The following is a 27293-nucleotide window of genomic DNA, read 5'->3' on the forward strand; positions in this document are numbered from 1 at the left end:
GATGACTGCGAAGAACAGGAAACCAAGTTAAAGTAAATAATGAACAAACGACAGTATGTAACGACGATGAATAATTAACAAAGACAAACATCAGACAAATTCGTAGTAAATGAAGGAGTAAGGCAAGAGCAAAGCAACACCCAATACATTCTGTTTAGTCTCCTCCTGGAAAACATGCTAAAAGAAGCCAATATAAATAGAAAATTAATTATATATAATAAAAAGCATCAATGCTTGGCGTTCGTTGATGATATAGCAATAGTAGCGAGAAGTAAATAGAAGTTATACGTTATACGGATAACTAAAGAATTAGAAGATTAGACCCGTAGTAACCTGTGGTTGTAAAACCGGGGTAATGACGAAAAAAGATTAAGCCCAACTCAGGACATTCGAGAGAAAAATACTGAGAAAAGTATTTGGCCCTGTGCAAGAGGAAGACTGCACATGGAGAATCAGGAGACACAATGAGGTTAATGTGAATGGAGGGTATGAGATTGTAAGTGTTGTGGAAAGTCAAAGACTGTCATGTCCAGAGACAAGAAGGTGTAAAAACCATAAAGAAAATATTACAATGGAAGCCGACAGGAAGGCGAAAAAAAAAGGAAGGCTCAGAACAAGATGCTTGGATGACGACCTGAAAACTATGAACATAAGGCAATGGAGAAGAAGGGCACAAGAGAGGTCTGAATGGAAGGGTTATGATGAATCCAGGGTTATGATGCCAAAAGAAGTATAAGACTAGAATTTGGTTAACCCTCGTAATTTACAAATGCGTGAATACGTCCCTGTCTATGACTAACGCAGAGTTTAAACGATGAAATTCAAGTTGCAAAATACATACGTACTGTCGTTCTACTTGTAGGATTCTTAACAACCTCACGTTCTGCTAAATTTGCAATATTTCTATTTCTGCTTGCCTCTAATATGTCATGTATGACCTCGTACAACCGACAGTTTACTCACGTTTATAAGTGAACCCGAAATTAAGGAAAGAGCCTGCACGTGTCTGCGCTAAAATTTGGAGCAAACCATGAAGAAAACTGATACTTGCGTGTTTTTGTTTAAAGGACGTAAAAACCTATAAAAAAATTTATGGACTTCTTGTGCAAACTTGCCAAAAGGCCATTAAAGTCATATTTTTTAAAATTTATGGATCAAAAATATTAATCAAATTGATACACATAAATGTTGATACACATAATATCAGCTAAAGGACATGAAACAACTTTCTTTCTTTCTTACCTTCTTTATACCCATTTAGGTGTCAGATTTGGGTTTAGTTATGTTACATATTCAGCTATCTCTTACATTTTTTTCTGTATTGTGCTATGATTTTCATTTCTTCAAGCATTTTCTGTTTAATCTTTTCGCATCTACTATTTGATGTACCCATTCATTTTTTCCTCGGTCTGCCTTTTTTCTTTTTTGTGATATTTCTTGTTCCGTGAATTTTTCTTGTTAATCTACTGGGTTTCATTCTCATCAGATGTCCAGTTTAATTGTCTTTATTATTTTGTTCATTATTGGTTCTTATTTGGTTATCCCTTTTATTGTCTCATTTCCTATTCTATTCCATTCGATCTTTCCGGCTGTAGCTATCCATTGTGCTTTTTCTGCAAAGTCCAATTTTCACTCGTATATATTATAGTATCGCCGGTATCACAAACGTATTATAAATTTGCATTTTTGTTTCTGGGACAATTATTTTTTTTCTCATAATTGCCGCTAATACGTAGTACATACAATTTTTAGTTTGTTCGATTTTTTTGTTCTGTTTGTTACTTCGAGGTCTATTTTTCCATCATTGGTAATTATACTTCCAAGACAATCATATGCGGTAACTATTTCCAATTGAGTATTTTTGCATTTCATAAAATATTTCATTTTCTTCCTTTTCGCCGATGACCATTAATTTACTTCTCTCGATGTTAATTTCCATTTATAGTTTCTCTATTTCTTCTGTCCATATGTTTATAAGTTTTGCATTTTGGTCACGGAATCTACTATAAGGACTATGTCATCCGCCTACTTACTACAATAAGGCGTCTATTTTTACTGGCTGTTATTTAGCTTATGGCTAAATAATCGTACATACAGTAAAATCTCCGTTAACCGAAATAATTGGGGGGAGGCTGCTTCGGGTAACAAGAATTTCGGTTAAAAATAACATTGTTTTTTGTATTCTTCTTTTATCAAATTACATAGTATTGGAGTGATATAGCTACAAAACATCGTTGTCAAAGGGAAACACAAAAGGAAATAGAAGATTTCTTTAAAAAAAACCCTCTAAACATGTTCATTTTCCTTAATTTTATTGCTTTTTGTTTAATTTACTTTTTATTGACTAAATTATTGAAACTGTCAGCCATTTCGGTTAAACGATGTTTCGGTTAAAAAGGTTTCGGTTAACGGATGTTTTACTGTATTTTGAAAACGATTTCCGAGGTAGAAATCGAAACGTCAAATAAACTTTTTAATATTATATAGATATTTAATATTATAAATTATATTCTCTTGTTAGATATGAAAATGAACTGATTCAGTTTTATTTTGAACTATATTTCTGGTACAGTGTACTCTGATTGGTTATTTAGAAAATAGCTATTTTTGTGAGTAGATTAATTAAATGAATATAAATATCGTCCTATTAGTGGTAAAACTCACTAACTACACTTTTCAGAAAGTGGAGAAAAATCGATTTAGAGGTACAAATTGTTTTTTAAATTCACCTGACTTGAATATTGAAATTTTTTTAATGCATCTTTAAAGAATAAATAAAAACAGATATTTTAAGCCATAATTCGTCACAGGAACTATGATACAATCAATATTAGATCAATTTTTGTACTTAATGATTTTTTCCATGAACGCAATTATTGGATATTGATATCCTATTAGAGGTAAAACTCACTAACTACACTTTGTACTTGATGAGTTTTTCCTTGAACACAATTTTATTGGATATTGAAAAGTTAATGAATTTGTCTCCATAAAATTTCGCTGACTTACAACAAACGAACTATCAAAAATAGCAGTGGATTATTTAAAAAATTAACAATAAGTTTTGTTCTTCGAAAATAAATGCAATTCTTTCGACATTTATGACAGTCACAAAAGTTGGCTGCTTAATAGCAAAATAGATTATGTTACCCTTTGTGTAAGCTATCACGGTTATAAAGAAATTTAATCTCATATTTCTTTAATCAATCGCCGAACAAATAATGCACACAAATATAATGTACCGTTGGTACAGTTTCAACAATACAATGTAACACACAATAAGGTTACGTTATCTAATAATCTAATGTATTGTTTGAAAGATCACTAAGTACCGATTCGACATTCCAGATTGTAAGGAAAAATTCACTAAGTGCAATAATAAGTTTTAATGAGTTTTACACTGAAACCGAAATTCACAATATTGCATTCCATATTGGAAGGAAAAATTCACTAAGTGCAATAATACGTTTTAATGAGTTTTGCTCTGAAACCAAGTGCAATAATACGTTTTAATGAGTTTTGCTCTGAAACCGAAATTCACAAAAGGGTTAGAGCCCCAGGTGACTTCTCCAGAGCTGGGCAGTAGCAGTAGCGTATTGAGTTCAAATTGATGAAAATGTGAAAATCTCAAAAAAGTGCACTTAGTGAGTTTTACCTCTAATAGGACGATATATTGCAGCCTATCTTTGAAAAAGCATAAATGGCTACTTCCGACTTAGTAATCGTTGAAATTGTATATCATAAATTCTACAGGGTAGCGAAAAAGTATGGAAACACGGTAATTTCTCTGGAAGAAATGAATATATGTTTATGAAATTCTAAGATCAGAAATGAGATGATATTCTGCGTTTTTTAGAGAACATTTCAAATTTATGTGACGTCATCGTTTAGCGTATCGCCGCCATCTTGATTTTTTAAAACGGCAATCTAGGTCGAATGATATATCATAGAAAAGCTTATTTTTTCCTCTTTTCTCAGCAATACCAAAAAAGTACCATATTACTTATGAAAAACTCTATTAAATTAAATTGCAATTTTATTAATCCATTTTTATTTTTGGTACGCCATTGATACTGATAGATAGATAATCTAAAACTAAAACCAGTAGTAGGCCGTAGGCCGTGAAAAAATTTCAAAAAACATTGTATAAATAAATTAGTCTTTCCTTTATTTTTGATATCTGCAGCTTTTAAAAGTAATAATTTAGGAATAATGCCAAAATTATGATATGGTATATTACATTAGTAGTATGTTACTTTTTTGATATTATTGAAAAGAGAAAAAAATATAAGCTTTTCTATGATAGGTAGGTATATCACTCAACCTAGGTTGCTACTTAAAAAAAAGCTCATTTTTCTCTTTTCAGCAATACTAAAGAGTACCATATTACTAATGTAATACTGTACACCACATTATCATTTTTGGCATTATTCTTAAATTACTTAGTATAAACACTAAACACTGCAGATTGCAGATATCAAATAATACAAGTAAGACTAATTTAAAACTTGACATATTATTGAATACAAAATGGGTTTTGACAATTTTTCAGTGCCTGCTACTGGTTTTAGTTTTAGGTTATCTATCTATCAGTGGCGTACCAATAATGGTGAAGAATAGAAATGGATTAATAAAATTGCAATTTAATAATAGAGTTTTTCATAAGTAATATGGTACTTTTTTGGTATTTCTGAAAAGAGGAACAATAAGCTTTCTATAATATAGCACTCAACCTAGGTTGCCATTTAAAAATCAAGATGACGGCGATACGCTTAACGCGGCGACGTCACATAAATTTGAAATGTTCTCTAGAAAATGCAGAATATCATCTCATTCATGATCCTAGAATTTCATAAATACATACTCATTGATTTTAGAGAAATTACCGTGTTTCCATGCTTTCTCGCTCCCCTGTATATTAAATTAATTTGAAATAAGACTTAAAACAGGAATTAATACTAATTGTTTAATTACACATCAATGCCAATAAATTTCTTGTTCTTCTAATTCCTATTCTTAGCTTCAACAAGGATTCCACCACAATTTATAACGATAATATTATTGTTATGACATTTTACATATACAACATTATTCTGCTTATGATTAGCTACCAAAATGTACAGGATCGGATTCAAACATTTTTGATAAGAAATAAATTTTAACGTTACAGTTTTTTGATTGACGTATGCCTTTAATATACAATTTTTTATGACATTAACTTTTGTAAATATTACTTATAAATTATTTTTAATGTCAGCTTTCTTCAGATTTAGCAATACGGCTCACACTCCCTCTAAGGGGAAAATTGAATCGTCCCAGATACCTACGGTGGATTGAGATCTGGTGGGACTCTTTACATGTTATCGAGCCCTAGGTGACTTGGTATGCAGGTGTATCTCCCAAAAATTTTCGTACACTTCTGGCCGTCGCGAGTAGTACAGCTTTCTGCATGGTCTTATAAAGATGTTCATTCAGACCCAGCTTTTTGATGCTTTCGAGGAGGGTTTTCGGAATGACTCCAGTAGTAAACATAATTATCGGTATTGTCTGGGTACTTTGCATTCTCCATTATCTCCGTATTTGAATTTCCAGATCTCTGTACTTGGCGATCTTTTCAGTAAATTTACTACGTAAATTATTGTTGTTAGGTATCGCCACATCAATTAGTGTTGTTTGTCTTGTTAATTTATCTAGCTTTCTTATTATTATTATTATTGTACAATAATATCGAGCCAAAGCAAAGCTTATATGGCTCAAAATACAAAATAATTGTAGGTCTTAAACTAAATAATATAAACATAAAACAAATTCTTACAAAATAAAAATTAAATTAAAATAAATATTCAAAAGATTTGGTTTTTACAAAAGTTCTTACAATAGCAAATTAAAAAAAAAGATACAAACATTAGAAAGTATACATAAAGATTACAATTTTTTTTCATAAATTGAAAACATAAAATATATCCATACATTTTATAACAACTATAATCACAAAAAATTGTTTACACCTATAAAGTTACAATGTCCATTTATGTCTCATCAAACCTGTTTTTGAAACTAGTTAATAGCCCCTACGATGTCATCACTTAAACTGTTCCATTTATCAAAAACTCGATTAACCAAAAAGTTTTGTCTTACAGTGGTTTTAAAAAATTCCTTTTTCAATTTATAGTGATGACCTCGCAGTGTAGCATCTTCGTTGATAATAAAAAAAAATTGATGTTCCTCAAAATTCCCCCTAAGAATTCTATAAGTAGATATTAAATCACCTCTTTCTCTTCTATGAGTTAATGGAGACAACTTAATAAGCTTTCTTAATCGAGTTTCATAGCTTAATCTTTCATAATTAACAGGTAGCTTAGTAGCTCTTCGTTGTACACCTTCTAATAAATTAATATCTCTTTGTAAATGAGGTGACCAAACAGATACTGCAAATTCTAGGTCTGACATTACTTTTATAGAGTTTCAAAAACAAGTCCGGAGACATTCTGGGAAAAGCTTTTGATATGAGGTATAAAGCAGAGTTAGCTTTACCGACTACTTTTGCTGTTTAAGTAGACCAACCTAACGTTTGGTTGATCGTCACGCCCAAATCATTAACTTCCTCTACCGATTTTGGAGGAACTCCATCCAAAAAATATGTTATATATGGATTATTATATCCACATTGAACGACACAACACTTACGCGTATTTATTGAAATAGCCCATTTCATGCTCCATTCTGATAGCTGGTTAAGGTCACTCTGAAGAGTATTAACAATATCGAGACAGTAAAATAACTTTAAATCGTCGGCATATGAAACCGATTTTGACTGCCATCCGCACGTTAAATCAGATACGTACAGCAAAAACAGAATCGGCCCTAATATTGATCCCTGAGGGACACCACTCGCTACCGCACGTGGAACACTGCAGTCATTTTCCACTTTGACCGAAAAAGTTCTTTCAGAAAGGAAGTTTTCTAACCACAATAACAACTCACCACGCACGCCGTAATGTTCTAGCTTCAGCATTAATTTTTTTATGGGTACCTTATCAAATGCACGGGAAAAATCTATATAAATAATGTCAATCGGTTCATATCGGTCCAAAGATAAAGTCCATTCATTAAGAGAGTGAAGAAGGTTGCTAGTTACAGAACGGTTCGGCAGAAATCCGTGTTGAGAAACTGGAATAACATTATGCTGTAACCAAAAGGATACTAATTTATTAGCTATTAATTTTTCCGCTACTTTTACTGATATTGGTGGAACTGTTACTGGGCGATAATTAGACGAAAGGAGTTTATTTCCACTTTTATATATCGGTGTTACTATACCAGATTTCCATAAAGCTGGTATTGAATTAGTATGCAAAATTTAGCCAATAATGCTGCCATAGGAGCCGCTAAACTATCTGCACAATTATGATATAACAATGGTGAAATATTTTCCGATCCAGGAGACGCAGTAGTCTTTAAAGAACCTAATACCTCTTTAACCAATCCAGTAGAGATGTCAATTGTTTTTAAACTTTTCATTATTCTATCAGTAGAGGGCAAACCTGAAAACACAGCCTCCGTGTCAACTGTAAAAGCACTGGAAAATGTTTCAGCAAATAACTCACAAACCTCTTCTTTTAAACATATTTCGCTATTAGATTTTTCTAACAACGGTATATAAGTTTTGGTACAGAATTTTGATCTAACGTATTTGTAAAAAGATATGGGACCTCTGGAGCTAACTCTGTTTTCATAATTACTTCTAGACAATCTCAACTCCTTTGTCAGTTCATTGGAAAATTGTCTATGTGTACGTATATTTTCTTCAGTTGGATTTTTTCTTACTCTATTCCATAAAATGTTTTTTTCTTTAGTCATTGCGATAAGTTGATTATCGATCCAAGAGCTTCTGGGATTAGTCCTAAGAGTGTACTTTGAAGAACATTTATCTATTCCTTTATATATAATTTCTTTATATTTCTTTATATTTCTTCTTCTATCTTCTTCGTGTTAGTGAGAGACTTCTACTGTGCATATTCTTTTCCCTCTTTTCTCCATTGTTCTCGATCCGCTGGGATGGTTGATATGGAGGGAATATAACATGTCGACCGTGCTTCTCATGTTGGCATAATTTGTAAGCCGTCCCCCACGGGCGATAAGTTTAGACCTTTTTCTTGACTATATTTTCTTACCTTAGTAATGAAATCATTTCTTCTTTTTAAATAGATCCTTTGGAAACACAAAGAATCTAAATATTTCTCTTTTACTATAGTGTTTAAAATCCGGGGCAAAAAACAATACCATTTTTATTATACAAAATACAATGGTCCACAAAAGTTCCTAACCTTTGCTTGATGAATATCAGAAAAGTATATTTCATAGAAATTATTCAAAAAACATTATTTACTTATGATTTTTAAGTCTTATATAAGTTTATTTTAGTCAAATACATTTTTATTAACGCGCTTTAAATTTCCAGGAATTATTAGCATCAAATCTGCACAAAGTAAAATCGGAGCCAGATGTCGGAGGCTATAACAACATCCTTCCATCACTTTCCCTCACATTACATGGTCATGGTAAGTAGGTATATCATATTAATACAAAGGTATCATTTTCGTCAACTTATAAGAATCACTTGAATGGGAACATTATCATTATCACAGACTTAAAAACGGCAAACACATAGTATACTAAATCACTTGAGAAAGGCACTCTGCCGAAACAGCTGTAGTCACATAGTTGTAATAAATTTTGTGGAAGTATAGAAAACAAACGTTTTCAGTATTTTATTGTTAGATTATCATTACCTCAGATTCGTTTCTTCTTCATGAGTATTATTAAATAAAGCATAAGATAAAGAAATCATAATCCTCACAAAAATTTTTTTGGATAAATGGACAGACGGAGTTAAATACTTTAAAAAGACACACACATAGTAAACTAAATCACTTGAGAAAGGCACTCTGCCGAAACAGCTGTAGTCACATACTTGTAATAAATTTTGTGTAAGTATAGAAAACAAACGTTTTCAGTGTTTTATTGTTAGATTATCATTATCTCAGATTTGTTTCTTCTTCATGAGTATTATTAAACAAAGCATAAGATAAAGAAATCATAATCCTCACAAAAAATTCTTTGGATAAATGATAAAAGCTGTATGATTGTTTTTAGTTTATATATTAAAAAGTGCAGTTGACCCACTATATGGTAAACATCAGACATTGTTTGTTGAGTACTAATACCTCAAAAATAGTGAATTAGCATCATTTAAAAATAGTGAAAGTGGTCCAGCAAGAACATTACACTATCCACTAGCTGGGTAAGTGTTTGCCAAATTCAAAGTGTCCAAATAGACTATTAATTAGAATTAGAATTACACAAAGACTATAATATAGACTTTTTATCAGCAATTTATTTTCAAATGTTTTTATTTTATTATTCTTGGGTGCGACTCAATTGCACTAGACAAGAAATATTAATCATCCATTTATAAAAATGTTTTTGGCTGGAAATGAGAACGGATCCGGTCCAGTCAACAATATATATAATGCACAAATGAATCAACCCTCAAATACAATGATACCAATGCAACCAAATCATCAATATATGCAACAACACAACTCTGTATCAGCAGACATGATGCACTATTATCAAAATCAATTCCCACCTCTTCCAAATATGTACACTCATCCATCTAATTTCCAAAATTTATCCTTACCTCAAATGAGCCAAAACTCAGTTCCTCCGCAGCCAGAGGTACACTCAAAAACTTTTGAAGAAGGAATAGATTATTCCCTACCGTCCTCATCAAGTGACGATGAAAACATGGAAAGTGATGCAAATGCTTGTCCGTGGCAACAACTAAAAGAGTCGAGATCAAAAAGAAAACGTAGAAAAATAGCAGAAACTACTGAGCAAGGTGCTTCAGTAAGCACATCTAATAGGTTTCAAACTCTCTCAGAAGAAAACGCAGATACAAACCAAATCCATACCAGTAAAAGAAACGATGACAACCCAAATACCCAAACGAAAGATCCCAAGCCGCCCCCTATTTATGTTTACGGAGTAATAGACTACAAAGCAATGACTGACTCTATAGCGCAAGTTACTGAAGATGAAACATATTATACTACCACTCTTCCTGAAAATGTTGTTAAAATAAATGCTAAAACACCTGATTCTTATAGAAAAATAATAAATTACATGAGAGAAGAAAAAATAGTACACCATAGCTATCAACTCAAACAAGAAAGAGCATATAGAGTCGTCCTAAGAGGTTTACACCATTCTATACCCTTAGAGCAAATAAAATCTGAATTATGAAGGCAAGGCCACACAGTCAGAAATGTTTTAAACATCCGGCATAGAGTAACAAAAGAGCCCCTACCATTATTTTTCGTCGATTTGGAACCAAAAAACAACAATAATAAAGTTTTTAATGTGGAATTTATATACAATACCAGAATTAGAGTAGAAGCTCCGAAACACAAGAACACCATTGTGCAATGCACTCGATGTCAGGCATACGGACACTCTAAGTCATACTGTTATAAACCTTATAAATGTGTTAAATGTGGAGGATCACACGACACCAAAAGTTGCACAAAGCCGAAAGACACACCTGCAACATGTACTCTTTGCAAGGGCAACCACCCAGCGAACTATAAAGGCTGCACTGTTTATCGAGATTTATTAAAAGCAAAGAACAGGAATAACGACACAACTGGACCTAGAAACACAAGGATACATAAATCCCAATCCAGCACTGCACCAAATGACTCAACAATATGCGCAAAATGGAATGAATTATGCTCAAGTAACCTCAGGAAACATCAACAGACCAAATAATGGTGAAGATTTAACACACATGATGTCAAGCTTCTTAAATGAATTCAAAAATCTATTTAATCAACTTCTGAACCAAAATAGCATGATCCTGAACATGCTAACAACAGTCATTAGTAAAATAACGAATTAATGGCTCCGTCAATTAGAATAGCCGCCTGGAACGCCAACGGGCTACCAAACCATGTACAGGAAATCACAGCATTTTTAAAAGTAAATAAATTAGATGTTCTTCTCATCTCAGAATCACACTCAACCGAAAGAGCAGTAGTAAAAATCCCTTTATACACAACGTACCTTACTCACCATCCTGATGGAACTGCTCACGCAGGAACAGCAATTATTATTAAATCTTCTATTAAACACTATTTCCTACAAAATTACGCCACACCTAAAATACAAGGAACCATACTAAAAATAGAAACATTTACATGGCCACTTGCCATTGCAGCAATTTACTGTCCTCCTAGACACTCCATATCAGTTGAAGAATACGAGACCTTTTTTCAAGAACTAGGACCCCGATTTATAGCAGCTGGAGACTGGAACGCCAAACACACCGTATGGGGATCGAGGCTTATAACACCAAAGGGTAGAAATTTATTGGCGTGCTCGCAGAGAAATAATTTAAACTTCCTTTCGACAGGTCAGCCAACGTATTGGCCGACCGATCAAAACAGGATTCCTGACCCGCTAGACTTTGCCGTTATCAAAGGTATCTCAAATATACATTACAAAATAGGACCCAGTCTTGATTTAAGTTCAGATCACACCGCAATAATCATAACACTAAGTACAACTGTAATTTGGAAGGAACCTGTGGCAAAACTCTGCAATAAAAGAACCAACTGGGAACAATTTCAAGCTGATATTAACACAAATATAAACTTAAAACATCGAATTAAAGAACCCCATGAAATAGAAAAAGCAGTGCAACATTTAACAGAAGTAATACAAGATGCTGCATGGAAGTCAACTCCAGATGATAAAAAAATTACCACCCATGATCATAACATTCCTTTACAAATTAAAGAAATTTTAAATGAAAAAAGAAGAGCTAGAGCCAAATGGCAGCGGTCAAGGAATCCCCGGGATAAAACACAATTAAATCGGTTAACACATCAACTGCGTACAGCTTTAATCCAGGTCCGTAATGAGACTTTTAAATATTACATCTCCAACCTAACACCTAATGACCATTCATTATGGCAAGCGACCAAAAAATTCAAGAGACCAATAACATCTATTCCACCAATTAGAAAATCGGATCTAAGCTGGGCAAAAACTGATGAAGAAAAATCAAACACATTAGCACAACACCTCGCCCAGGTATTTAGTCTACATACAGAAGTCAATGCTGAAGATGAAGAAGTATACACATTTCTCGACGCTCCTTGTCAATTATCACTACCACTGAAACCATGTACACCAACAGAGATCTGGAAGGCGATAAATAGAATAAACCCTCATAAGGCTCCAGGTTATGACTTAATTAATGGTGATGTACTAAAGCATTTGCCTAGAAAAGCGATAGTCCTGCTAACTATTGTATATAACAGCATGATAAGACTGTGTCACTTTCCTATTCAATGGAAATACGCACAAATAATTATGATTGCGAAACCGGGCAAACCGCCTACAGAACCCTCCTCCTATCGTCCTATAAGTCTTCTACCAATAATGTCAAAAATTTTCGAAAGACTTCTTTTAGTCCTATTTCTCGAAAGAATAAACATAAATAACATAATACCTGACCATCAATTTGGCTTTCGACAGAACTACTCAACAATACAGCAGTGCCATAGGATTGTAAATTGTATAAAAGAAACTTTAGAGGGAAAGAAAATGTGTGCGGCAGTATTCCTTGATGTGGAAAAAGCATTTGATAAGGTATGGCATAAAGGCCTGTTGTATAAAGTGAAAAAGAATATGCCTAATGAAATATACCTGATATTAAAATCATATCTGAACGAGCGATTTTTCCAAATCGAAGTAAATACCTCACTTTCCAAATATCATCCTATACAATCCGGAGTACCTCAAGGTAGTGTCCTCGGTCCCTTCCTTTATCTCCTTTACACTGCTGATATACCTGCTGATGATGACATTACTATGGCCACATTTGCCGACGATACAGGAATCCTTACATCAGACGATAACCCAGATAGAGCTTCTAACAAACTGCAAAACTATTTAAGTTCACTTCAAACATGGTTAACAAAATGGAAGATTAAAGTAAACGGTGAAAAATCTTCACAAATTACGTTCACAACAAGAAGGATCGACTGTCCACAGGTTCATATTAACAACATTCCTATCCCCTTAAAATCAGATGTCAAGTACCTGGGACTCCATTTGGACCGAAAGCTGAAATGGAAGAACCATATCAAAACCAAGAAAGCTCAACTAAATTTAAAAGTCAGACAAATGTATTGGCTGCTAGGTAAAAGATCCCAGTTATCATTAGAAAACAAAGTATTATTATACAAAATTATACTAAAGCCGATATGGAGTTATGGTATAGAGTTATGGGGCTGCAGCAAACCGAGCAACACTAAAATACTGCAAACTTTTCAATCAAAGACGCTGCGCATGATAGCGAATGCACCATGGTACGTCTCCAATATAACTATCCATAATGACCTTGGGATACCATTCATCGAATATGTTATTAGACTACAGGCAACCAAAGCCCAAGAAAGAAATTTCGCCCATGAAAGTCAAACTATTCAACAACTCTACCAGCCGCCACTTGTGGGAAGAAGACTGAAAAGGACATGGCCAGAGGACCTAACTGATTAGGTGTATTGGAGAACCATCGATGGATGGTGCCCAAAGCATGCCAGGATTCAAGACTTTGCTACTATTTGCTAAATACTCTGTGTTGTAATTGGAGTAGATTGTAAATTTGCACTTAATAAAATGAAAAAAAAAAAATTTTTAAATATTTCTATGTACTTATTGTTTTTTTACATGACATCTATAAGTTTTCTTCTTTCTATTTTGATGTTAATTCTTATTCGTGTTCTTAGCATTCTGTGATCGCTACCTGTGTTTATAATATTTAAATCTACTGTATCTATTATATATTGTCTATCTCATCCTCTGTTGTTCCATTTGGACTTTGTCAGGCGCATCTTTTCTTTTCTGGTTTTTTAAAGAACGTATTGGTTATTTTATTTTGTATAATTGCTATTATTTCTTTCTCCTATTAATCCATAGCTTGTTTTGTTTGCCATCACTGCTTCATTAGTTTCTTCGTAGAATGGCTCTACTGCCTCATCTTCATGATCTGGTGTTGTTTATAGGTCTGGATAATTCTATATAAAAAAGGAGCACTCGTAAGTGTAGGGTCTTTCGGTCAAGTAGGTGGAGAAAAAAGACAAAGAATTCGGCTACTTCATCTGTTTATTGAAGACGTTTCGTTCACTGCTCAGTGAACATCATCAGTTCATCTACAAAATGAGTATTATAAGAAACAACATCCAAAAGAGAAGTAAGAAATCTAGTGTTACCAAAAAGACATCTAGCAAGAGATAAGATGTACAAGTAAAAAAATATCTTATCCAATGAACCATCAAAGTAATGTAAAAGTATATACAGTAGACTCGCGTTAATTCAAACCTGCGATAATTCGAAACTCTCTATAATTCAAAGTTATCACGAGTTCCCTACAAAATCTCTTTATAGTTCGAACTAAATCAATGCATTTTTATGCAGTTGGTAATTCGAACGAAAAAAATCATTGCTATATGACAAAACGACGCGGTAATTCGAACTCATCGGCGTCCAACACTCGACAATTCAAAGTTGCAGAGAGAAAGAGGCGGTAAGATTGTAGTAAGTACAGTTTTCAAACTTGTTTCAACGCGCCTATATTTCAGTTAGGAAGCTAGATCCTCATTCGATACCTTACAAACCTTTTGTCTACAGAACGAAGGTGATGAAAAAGCATTTCAGGCATTTTTTCTCTTAAAAAAATTATTGTGCAGTCTGAGCAGCAGCAATGTGCTTTGAAGCAAAACAGTAGATATAATAGAGTTCTTTCGAAAGATTGATTAATTGACATTATGAATACACATATGTATGTACACGAATGTACTTCTAAACTTTTGTCATCGTTATAGAATAGCAGTTAATAAATAATAATTGATCAATACTTAATAATTCGAAGTTTTATTTATTTTCTCTCACAAATTTCGAACCATTTGATATTTCAAACACTCAATAATTCGTAATATTTTAAGAGTCCCTCAAGTTTCGAATTAACGAGAGTCGACTGTAAAACATTTAAAAGGCAAGCCCATGTGGTAACAGTTACATATAAACAAAAAAACAAGTGATAAGAACCTAGCTTGTTTTTTTAATGTCAGACAAAAACCAAGAGTAAACCAGATTCACACTTCCCAGATTAATAATATTTAAGCATATTCTTAAATATGCTTAAATATTATTAATCTGGGAAGTGTGAATCTGGTTTACCATTGGTTTTTGTCTGACATTAAAAAAAACAAGCTAGGTTCTTATCACTTGATTTTTTGTTTACATGTAACTGTTACCACATGGTCTCGCCTTTAGCTGCAATAAAGTTTTTTACTCACAATCGGTTAGTAATTTATGGATTTCTAACCTTTGAAGTAATCAGGAAGCGACTTATTACTTACTTTACTTTCCCGGCTAGCATCTGTCACTTTTCTACCTGCAAATGTCAATGTCATTTTTGATTAAAAGATGGTTTAGAAAGAATAGAATCCACTCAACATTTATTTAATTAAGAAACAACAACAACAATAACAAAAAGAAAACTATTTGGAATTATAAATATTAATAGTTACATTGGAATTATGATTATGATTACTATTAACGGTTAAAGTAAGACCGTGTTGCTCAAAATTATGAGTTTCAGAAATAGATGATGACAAAATGTCAGATTCAACAAACTTGTTTTGTTACCTAGCAACGATCTCACAGGTTACTTAAAATAATTCATCTTATCACATAATGAAAATGGATACAGATATTTGAAACGAAATTATTATTGGTAGATTGTGAGTATTAGAAATCCATAAACTACTAACCGATTGTGAGTAAAATAGTATACAAACCTCGCGGGAACTCATTCTAGCCTCGTGTCTATAGTTTACCTCGGTGCTTCGCACCTCGGTAAACTACCTTGCCGCTCGGCTGAAATAGAGTACTTTCCCGCTAGGTATGTAATATACTATTAATTGTTAACTATACACCTAAATGTTTTATATACTTTTACATTACTTTGATGGTTCATTGGATAAGATATTTTTTTACTTGTACATCTTATCTCTTGCTACATATCTTTTTAAGGTAACACTAGTATTTTTACTTCTCTTTTGGATGTTGTTTCTTATAACGCTCATTTTGTAGATGAACTGATGATGCTCACTGAGCAGTGAACGAAACGTCTTCAATAAATAGATGAAGTAGCCGAATTCTTTATCTTTTTCTTCACCTACTTGACCGAAAGACCCTACACTTACGAGTGCTCCTTTTTTATATTGGAATTGATGGTCGTACTCCTTTTATGATAATTTATATGTATAACAGTCGTTAATTCGGATGGTTATTAATATTACTCTTTTCGATATAGCCTTCCGTGTGATCTTGAATGTCACTCTGTTAATAATAAGTAGGCAAGCTTACGCCGCCTACTGCTTGATTTTCATCTCCTTGGTAGAATAGTTTGTGAACGCTTCTTATTAGTTCGATTCTTTGCTCTCCTTCTTTTCATCGTATTTCTGCTAGCCCTATCCTATCACTGTCCATTATATTTAATTTTTTCATCTAATTCTAGCATCTTTGGTTCCGAACTTAGTGAGAGTATGTTGAATTTAGCTATGTTCCACTCAGTTGTTTCTTATCGCATTTCTGCCCCCCCCCCCCCCCCCCCCAGAATCTATGAAACTACTTAAAGGTCATTTAATGAGGGATGTTTTCACGAATCAGGGGTGTATCAGGGGCGATAAGCATATAATTCGGACTTCAGATCATCACCGGATGTATTCAAATCAAACAAAACTAATGATCGTAGAAAGGGCAAATGAAAATGATAATCTACCGTACAAAGACCAAGTGGCAAATTTCCAAGTAACAGACAATTTTGTATAATGAATTGTGCTCCCTGATAACCAAAAATGGCGATTACTCCTCAGAAATCAAGTGTAGACTAGCAATATAGGCAAAGCACAACAGCTAAGTTAATTAAAATAAGGAAAGACCATTGCATAGTACTGCTTTCATCTTCAATAAGATGAAAGCAGTATTATGCAATGGAAAACTGGGAATAGAAATTAGAGTATTGAGATGCAATGTATTATCTACCCTTTTATATGGAATGGAAGCCTAGACAATTACGAACGCAATTGAAAAAAACTTGCCAGCTTTAAAATATGGTATTATCGAAGAATGTGGAAAATATCATGGACATAACACGTAACAAACAAGGAATCATTAAGAAAGATGAAAAAAGAAAAAGAAATACTCAACACTATGATGGAAAGAAAAATGAGCCAATTTGGTCACACACTTCTTCTTCATGGCAATCTTTATTTTATCTCCAGCAGCGAAAAGCTCCACAGATGTTGTGTTAAACCATATTCTCAGGTTCGTTAACCAGGACGTCCTTCTTCTTCCTGGACCTCGCTTTCCAAATATTTTCGTTGAAGGATTGCTTGTAAAAGGACTTATCTGGACTAATATCCCGCATAATATGTCCAAAGTGTTTTAACTTTCGAGATTTGATGGTGGTCAGTACCTCTCGGTTCTTCTTCATTCTTCTGAGGACCTCCTCATTTGGGATTTCGTCAAAATCCAAGTCAATGAAAGTGGAAAGAAAAAGAGGACCGGGGAGACGATGTAATGGTTGAAAAATTAAAAGCAATGGAGTGGAAAAACAACAATTCAATTTTTTGGAACCGCTGTAGAAATAGTAAATTGGGACGTGATGATAGTCAATGTCTTTAAAGAATGAGGTACATGAAGAAGATGTATATATACTAAGGATTTACACAGTTTTCACTGTATTCCTTCACTCAACTGTTCTCTCCAGCTCTTTCTGTCTTGCTAGTCCCTTCCTGTAGATTTCTTCTCTCCATTGCTTCGTCCACTTCATCTCTGAAGGATCTTCGGGGTCTGACTCTCTTCCTTTTTCCTATCAGCCTCCACTCTGTTATTCGGTTGATCCATCGATTTTGGTCTGCTCTTCTGACATGTCCGTACCAGGTTAACCTCTTCTGTTCGATGTAGTCTCTTATGTCTGAGTTCACTCCCATTCTTCTCTTTATCTCTATGATATTTAGTATCTCTCCTTGTTAAATTGCAGCTTCTAATTAGGAATTCCATCTCTGTTGCTCTTATTGTATTTTTGGTTTTCTTATTTATTGTCCAATTTTTACACCCATAAGTGAGGATACTTCTTGTCATGGTAGTATATATATTCTTCTTTTTGTTTTTATGCTGATGTTCTTATCCCACTGTATCGGGTTCAATTTTCGTATGCAGTCTCTTGTTTGTCCTAGTCTATTTTTTTTATCTTCCTCAGTTGTTCCTTTGTTTGATATTATAAAACCTAAATACTTGTTAAAAAAGGGTTCAAGGCAGGTTTTGTTTATATTCGATAAAAAAGGGTTCAAGGCAGGTTTTGTTTATATTCGATTCAGAGTTGGACTACCATCTCCATATAGCAACTATTTCAGCATCCTTATGCATCATCAGTGAAGTTTATGCAGTCACAACTCTGAAGGGAATATAAACATTCTGCCTCTTTTAAGGCAAACCATCGCGATGCAATGAACCTACCTTTTGAGACGCAATCTAGCGACATCTCTCGTATTACGAGGAAAACAACGAAAAGCCCCAGATACAAAGTTTACTACTTTTTAAACAATTAGAATAATTGAAATAAAAATATAATAAACAATATTTTAAATCTAAGACTTTTCGTTAATAAACTGCTTTCTGGCTGCATCCCATATCTCCGGATTTTACAATATATAATCACGTAGAGACGACGAAAATAGGAGAAAGCAAATAGAGGACACTTAGGCCACGCATTTACCTTCTCTTCGTCTAGGAAAAGGACCGAAAGACAGTTTCTAAATACTCAAAAACTGAGTAAAATGAAAAAGATAAAAAAGGGTTCAAGGCAGGTTTTGTTTATATTCGATTCAGAGTTGGACTACCATTCCATATAGCAACTATTTCAGCATCCTTATGCATCATCAGTGAAGTTTATGCAGTCACAACTCTGAAGGGAATATAAACATTCTGCGTCTTTTAAGGCAAACCATCGCGATGCAATGAACCCACCTTTTGAGACGCAATCTAGCGACATCTCTCGTATTACGAGGAAAACAACGAAAATACAACTAAATACTTGTACTTATCTGTTCCTCTGATTTGTTTACCTTCGTCTACTTCCAGTTGTTTTATTTTTGTATTCTCCGTTGTTAGGTATTCAGTTTTCTTTAGGTTTATTTCCATCCCATTTTTTGTATATTCCTATTCCAGTTTCCTCATCATAAAACTGAGGTCATCTTCGTCTTGTGCGATCACTATTTGGTCGTCAGCAAACCTTAGGGTATACAGGGTGAGGCAAATAAAGGGCCTATTAGAAATATCTCGAGAACTAAAGGCAACAGAATAATGAAAATTGGAATAAAGGGGTTTTGAAGGATGATCTATTAAATGAAAATATTTTCATCTCTTTGCAACTTCCGGTTATACCGGAAGTTGCTTATAACTTCGTTTTTTTAAATGGGACACCCTGTATATTTTTAGATTTTTGGATTCTCTTCGATGTCTTCTTTCTTAAAATATGAGGTTTTGTAATATTATACAGGGTATTTTAAAAGATAATTACGTTTTTTTTATTAATTTCGTAGCAAAATTAGCACCCTGTATAATTGTAGTAGTTTGACATCTAAAACTCTACTTACGTTCAAATGATTTTTAATATACTCTACTATTTTTAAGATTCATTAGTATAGCTAAATTTTTAATTTTAGTATACAGGGTTGGTCGAAACTCGGAATGAGTATTTTCTGAGTTTTCTTAAATGGAACACCCTGTATTTTAGTATTGTAATGAAATGATATTTTATGGTACTTTTTTATTTCTTAAGCATTCCCTATACCTAACTGCTTTAATTTGTGCTTAATTGTTAATCGCACCAACAATCTTAACTAAGTAGGTATTTCGATAGCTAAACCATTATTGGTAATTTTAAGGACCAGTCTGGATTAATATGTATTTATTTCTGAAAAATTATCTGGGATTGAGTATTTTCACGGCCAACCTAATAAAATTTTACGTATTTTTTGTTGCAATTAATGTTTAGCTTGAATCACCAATAACTCACAAATTAAAGCAGTTAGGTATAGGGAATGCTTAAGAAATAAAAAAGTACTATAAAATATCATTTCACTACAATACAAAAATACAGGGTGTTCCATTTAAGAAAACTCAGAAAATACTCATTCCGAGTTTCGACCAACCCTGTATACTAAAATTAAAAATTTAGCTATACTAATGATTCTTAACAATAGTAGAGTATATTAAAAATCATTTGAACGTAAGTAGAGTTTTAGATATCAAACTACTACAATTCTACAGGGTGTGAATGTTGCTACGAAATTAATAAAAAAACGTAATTGTATATATACCGTTCTTAGGCGTCAACGCCCTTCGGTAGGGATCTATGGGGAGTATCACCGAGCCGCAAGCCCTTATCCCTTGCCGTACTGCTCCCTCATAGGTCGATCAGATGCCCGCATATTCAGGTCTAAGCGCCAGATTCATATTTAGAATTTTATACTGACGCGTTAGCCTTTTTGTTTTCCGATGGCCTGGGCTGGGCTTGAACTCTCGTACCTCACGGCGAAGTGAAGTGCGGGTCAGCCGCTAGTCGCACTGAGCTATCCGATCGACAAAAACGTAATTATCTTTTAAAATACCCTGTATAATATTACAAAACCTTATATTTTAAGAAAGAAGACATCGAAGAGAATCCAAAAATGTAAAAATATACAGGGTGTCCCATTTAAAAAAACGAAGTTAAACGAAGTTGCAACTTCCGGTATAACCGAAAGTTGCAAAGAGATGAAAATATTTACATTTAATAGATCATCCTTCAAAACCCCTTTATTCCAATTTTCACGATTCTGTTGCCTTTAGTTCTCGAGATATTTCTAATAGGCCAGTTATCTGCCTCACCCTATATAGATATTCGTTCCTTACTGGTATACCCATTCCTTTGCACTTTCTTTTCCATGGTTTCAGGGTTTTTTTCCAGGAATATTTTGAACAGGTTAGGGGATGTGTAGTAGTCCCTTTGTCGTTTTAAATGGACTGCGACTGCATATTCTATTGCCCATTTTGATAGCTACGGTGTTATTCTTGTAGAGTGCTTTTACTGCTGTTATTAATCTTCGTGGGACTTCGATGTCTTCCATTGCTTCTAGGTATCGAGTCATACGCCTTCTTAAGATCTACGAAATCCAGATGGACGGATGTATTCTTGGCCATTCTTTTTCCTATTAGAAGATGTAAAGAATCTTATTTGTACGTGTTTAGAAGCTTTTTACCTTAATGTTACAGAGTAATATAATAAAAAATACAATGATGACACAAATTATGTACTCATCAAGAATTTATTGGATTTAAAATATTTAATATTAATTTTACACATTAACATATGTCTGATCAAACGATATTAAGGATAATTCACACTCCCGTCTGAATAAAAGCTATCCAGATGTTTGCTATTTACACTGTTGTTAAATTTGTATTTAATGATTGTAGCGTTGTGTATAATGCATTAAGGATCTGATGTTTTTATTAGTAACAGATAGGCAATATAATAAACTGTCTTTGAAAAAAACTCGTAAACATATCTCATAAATGTCTATATTCCCGTGATAAATATCCTGCAATTTGGTATTTTTGTTAATGTAAAAGTCTTGTCATCGGAATTTACTCATATTTTTTAGACTGAATCTTTTATTTCCTGTTAAATTTACGTAGATAGGAACTCTAAATTATATTTTTGGGTACAAGAATTCTGTTTATTGTTTTTTTTATTCTCCGAGTAGAGCTGAGAATACCACGATAAAAATGCATCAAAGATTCAATTGACAGAATTTTATGTACACAGTTTTTTATGCACTGATATTTTTTGCGTTAAAATTAAAAGAGAGAATTAAAAAAAAAACAGCGTATGTTTCATTTCGGTTTAGAGGTGGTTCACCATTTCCATACGTACGTTTCTGTCTCTCCAGACGTCTTTAGTGGGGTTACATGAACAGCAGATGAAGAAGTGTATCAATAAATTTAATTTAAATTGTGGCTTATTTCCTAAGTAAAATAGTAAATTGCATAAGATGTCACAAAGAAATAGCTTCAAAACAATATTAAAAAACTCACTATGTAGTTATTAAATGATATATTAAAGATTAGCCGCACGAAAAATAACAACGAATAAATGTATTATAATGTAATTAATAGTAAACAATTTGGGGCAAATAATTTTTCATTTTGTCTAAATCAAGTTTTTTAAAACTTCAAGATATGCCAATGGCCATTAGTTGTCGAGACATAAAGCTAAATAAAAAAAATCTTCAAGTTATTCTAATATAGTTTAGTAACTTAAATACACTGATCATCATCATTCTCTTTGCCTTATCCCTATGCGGGGTCGGCTTCCCTAATTGCATTTCTCCACACAATTCTATCTTGGGTCATATCAATGTTAATCCCCTTTACCAACATTTCCTGCCTTATCACCTCCCCCCAGGTCTTCTTTGGTCTTCCTCTCCTACTCCTTCCAGGAATCTGCACTTCAGCTATTCTTCGTATTGGGTGATTAACGTCTCGACGTTGAACATGACCAAACCATCTTAACCTATACTCTCTCATTTTGGCATCAATTGGAGCCACACCTAGACTTCCCTTAATATACTCATTTCTAATTTTATCTTTCTTTGTCACTCCACTCATCCATCTAAGCATTCTCATTTCCGACACATGCATTCGTTGTTCCTCTTTCTTTTTCATTGCCCAACGGATTCAGTTCCGTACATCATAGCCGGTCTTATGGCTGTTTTATAGAATTTTCCCTTCAGCTTCATTGGAATTTTTCTATCACACAACACATCACTCGCTTCTTTCCACTTCATCCATCCAGCCCTAATTCTACTGCATGCATCTCCATCTATTTCTCCATTACTCTGTAATACCGATCTTAGATACTTAAAACTATTGCTTTTCACAATCATTTCACCATCCAAAGATACCATTTTATTTGTAGTAGCTCCATCTTTAAATGAACATTCCAGATACTCTGTTTTCGTCCTACTAAGTTTTAAACCTTTTTCCTCCAGAGCTTGTCTCCACTGTTCCAGTTTTTGTTCTAAGTCTCTTTCACTATTTCCTACTAACACGATATCATCAGCATACATTAAGCACCATGGAATGTTACCCCGTAGTTTCGCTGTTATCTGGTCCAAAACTAATGAGAATAAATACGGACTAAGCACAGAGCCTTGGTGCAATCCTACTTTCACATGAAATTTATCAGTCTCTCTCACACCTGTCTTAACACTAGTCGTTACTCCCTCATACATATGCCTCATAATATTTACATATTCACCAGGGACTCCTTTCTTATTGAGTGCCCACCACAGAATCTCTCTAGGAACTCTATCATATGCTTTCTCAAGATCAATGAATACCATATGAGCGTTTGTTTCTTTACTCCTGTATTTTTCCATCAACTGCCTTATAATGAAAATTGTCTGAAAAAAAAGTAAATAGTGATATTTGTAGATAATTTTAAGTATGTACTTTAATTTCTGTTGTCAGACCATTTACTAAAAGTTAATAGTTTTCGAGATTTGAGCAAAAAAGCGGAAAAAAGCTGAAATTTTTCGCTTTTTTCAATGTTCCGGCAAGAAATTATGTCCGCAAACCTCATATTCGGATTCAGCAGCCCAAAATCCATATATAATGAAAGAAATCAGAACTACCCCAAAACTTTCCTAGTCAAAACACAATTTTATTGAATCAAATGCAATAACCAATGTACGTTAAATTAAGTTAGTGGTTCCTTTTTCGTTTTGATCAGCGTATTATTTTAATGTCTTTGACTTTTTCATATTTGAACCAACTGAATACACCTTAAAATGCAATATTCCGAACTTTGACCCCAAATAAATTTAACCTAGAGCCGTGTCCCCTTTAACCGTTCTAAAGGCACGTTCGTATGTTTCGAGGCTCGCGACAAAAGGAAAAAGGCCGATGATCCGCTCACACTCACGCTCATGTGTTTGTACATGTTGAAGGTAAGAAATCGGCTTCTACGTGCGCGCTGACAGTTCGGTAGTCTCTACTAGACTTAGCGAAACGTGCTCGAGGAGTACTTTTGGATTATAGAGACACCTACAACTTAACTTATAAACACCTGTCTTGACGTATCAACTTTAATCAGCGTCGGGCGAAAGGATTTATATTTTTGTCTTGATGGATAAACTAATCGATTTATCATTTTCAATCAATTCAAACTAACTCGAGGTTAACGATAAATTTTTGATGTTTTGGGTATATTTATCCAATTTTCAAGGATATGTAATAGCAGTAGTAGATACTGTTTTTTAAATTTTAAATTATTATTAAATCTTTAGAACATTTATAATAATAATACTTAGCGAGTAGAGCTTAATAGGAGGCCAATGGCTTAATTGACCATTTTCCTCCAAACCACCTTGTCCATTGCTTTCATCCTCCAATTTGTGACGTCGTTCTAGATTCTAGATTCTAGATCCTCTTCTACATCCATTTTCCACCTTGATCTGGATCGACCTCTTCTCTGACGTCCTCCTGTTGTACTTGGTAGTAGCATTTTCGGTAGGCTGCCCTCTGGTATTCTCTATATGTGTCCTAGCCATCTTGGTCGTTGGATTCTTAATACTCCTGGTAGTCCATATAACTCTCTTAAATCTTCATTTTTCCTTCTAATCCAAACACCGTTCTCTATTTTTCCTTCAAAAATTTTCCGAAGTACTATGTATTGATGTTAGCAATACACTTTTCTTAATTCTTATCAATAAATACATGGTCGATATGGGTGGTTACTTTTCTTTCCCTTTGGAGATTTTCCTGTGTCTTTGTGTATATCTTTGCGTTGAAAGAAAGTGCTCGTAACAATAAGTATTAGCAATTGGCCATTATTATTTGTTCACTTGTGCAACCTGACATTTATCTATCGTAGGTGTATATTAAGATGGCCTATTTTGGACACGTAGTAAGGGGAGGCTAGGCCGGTATAATATTCTTCAACTTATTATGATGAGTAAAATCGAAGGACACAGAGGAATTGCTAGAAAGCAGGCCTCTTGGTTGAAAAATATCCGGGAGTGGACAGGAATAAATAAAGCAGAACAACTATTTAGAATAGCTCGAGACAGAGACAGTTTCGCCATGTTAATCACCAACGTCAAGGGGACTTGATAGGGCACGTTAAGAAGAAGGTGTATATATTTCTTCCCTATATTATTGTTATTGTCCCTAGTATCACTTTCAGATCGTTTTTAGGTATCTTCCCATATGTTTTATTCAAATCACCGTAAAATTCTTGTTTCATTTCTGCACTCTTTTCCTCCGACGCGCGACGGTGCGTGTATAGTCACAAGTAAAATCTTTTGAAAACTTCTTATAGATGACTTCTTCTCGTAATATTGGAGGTCCGATATCCTCTGTGGTTTCTAATGACAGTTCTTATGGCTTTTTCGCCATTAAATAGTTTTTGGATTAATTTACATAATTAGTCCAGTGATACAATCTCTCCTTCACATTGGTAAGATACCCTTTATCATTTTTAAGGATCTTTTTCTAGAACCTGTCATTTCTTTGATGCCCATCTTCAATTTACTTGCACCTGTCGTAGTCTGCACTTGTTTGCCTATCGAATTTTCTTTTTGATGTTTCTATGAATTTATTTGTATTTATTCAGGTCTTTTGCTGTATATTTTCTTTGTTCTGCGATAACAAGGATTTCTACTGTCATCCAAGGTTTTCTTTTTCTCTAAAGGTCTTAAGTTTCTTTTCCAACTGACATTAGGGTGTATTTAATTTTTCCTTATTTTTGGTCAATAGTTTACAATTGCCGCATTATCTTCTTTGACACCCTTATAGGGCCGGCGATAACGGGCCTGCAAGGGATGCACTGTAGGCGGGCGCCCCTGTTTGGGAGGCGCCAAAATGAGCCTTTTTTCTGCTGGTGCTATACAAAACTAATACTAATTTAAAAGAATCCGAAAGGCGCCTATGCTAGTTTTGCAGGCGGGCGCCTTATACCCTAGCGCCGGTACTAAGTTCTCGTTTATTTTAAATTTAGTTTCCGTATACGTATAAGTATGTGTTGTCTTGTTTGAGCCGCCTTGTATCCATGATTTTCTTGTTGCTAGCGCTCTTTACTCTTTACATTCTTTACTTTGATACTCATTGATACATAAATCAACCAGCCTATCTCCACGTTCATTCCTCTCCCCGAGTCCATATCATCACCATCAACCCGTACTCGTCCACTGCTGGACATAGGTCTCCCTCAGCTCTTTCCATATTTCTCTGTTTTGTGCGGCTTGCATCCAGTTGCCGACAATACGCTTCAGATCGTCAGCCCATCTGGTTGCTGGTCGTCCTTTGCTCCGTAGTGCTTCTTCTCGTGGCCTCCATTCGACAATACGTTTGGTCCCCAAGTCTATATAGCCCCTCACAATTTTTCATTTCTCCTTGGCCCACTTTAGCCTTTAAATCGCTTAATATAATATTTATATCATGACTGTTAGTTAGCTTCAAGACATTCGGACAGTTCATAGAAGGTCTTTATGGATCTTTAAGCATTTAAGGGACTATTACAATGCTGTTCAACTTAGTATATAAGAGTATATTGACCATATAATATGTAAAATTTGAGAATTTTTTTATTTTCAATGACAGGTACATGAACTGTCAACTGGAACTACCTATCTCATTGTTAGCCTCCGTTAATGTTTACTTTGGGATTATTATATTTTATGCGGAATCATAAACCGTAAATCTTCCAAAACATTGTTAGTTTTCATCAAGAGACATAATGAGAGTAATATAAATTACTCTTGGCAGCTATGAGTGGCTTGTTAGAACTATAACATGTGTGAATAACATTGAAAATTATTAGTATTATATTAGAATATGTTTAACAAAGTATCACATTTAAATATATTTGATACTTTGTTAAATATCTATAATAAATTGTAGTTAACAACCTTATAAATATAATATGTTTGGAGAATATAATAATATCAAAATGTTCCAAAATAAATATCGAGTAAAACCAAAATGACAGTATATAAAACCGTATATGTATGCCAATTACAACATATGGGGCAAAAAACTGT

General features: G+C 33.9%; 1 protein-coding gene across 1 annotated transcript in view; it reads left to right on the forward strand.

The window, feature by feature from the left end:
- LOC114342365 (forkhead box protein L2-like) overlaps positions 1–27293 on the forward strand; it is a 146126-nt gene that overhangs the window by 50890 nt on the left and 67943 nt on the right. Inside the window, exon 2 of the mRNA XM_028293164.2 lies at positions 8462–8561. Coding sequence (XP_028148965.2) covers positions 8462–8561 — 100 coding nt within the window. The remainder of the gene's footprint in view (positions 1–8461; positions 8562–27293) is intronic.

Source organism: Diabrotica virgifera, chromosome 8, assembly GCF_917563875.1.
Source record: "Diabrotica virgifera virgifera chromosome 8, PGI_DIABVI_V3a".
Lineage (NCBI taxonomy): Eukaryota > Metazoa > Arthropoda > Insecta > Coleoptera > Chrysomelidae > Diabrotica > Diabrotica virgifera.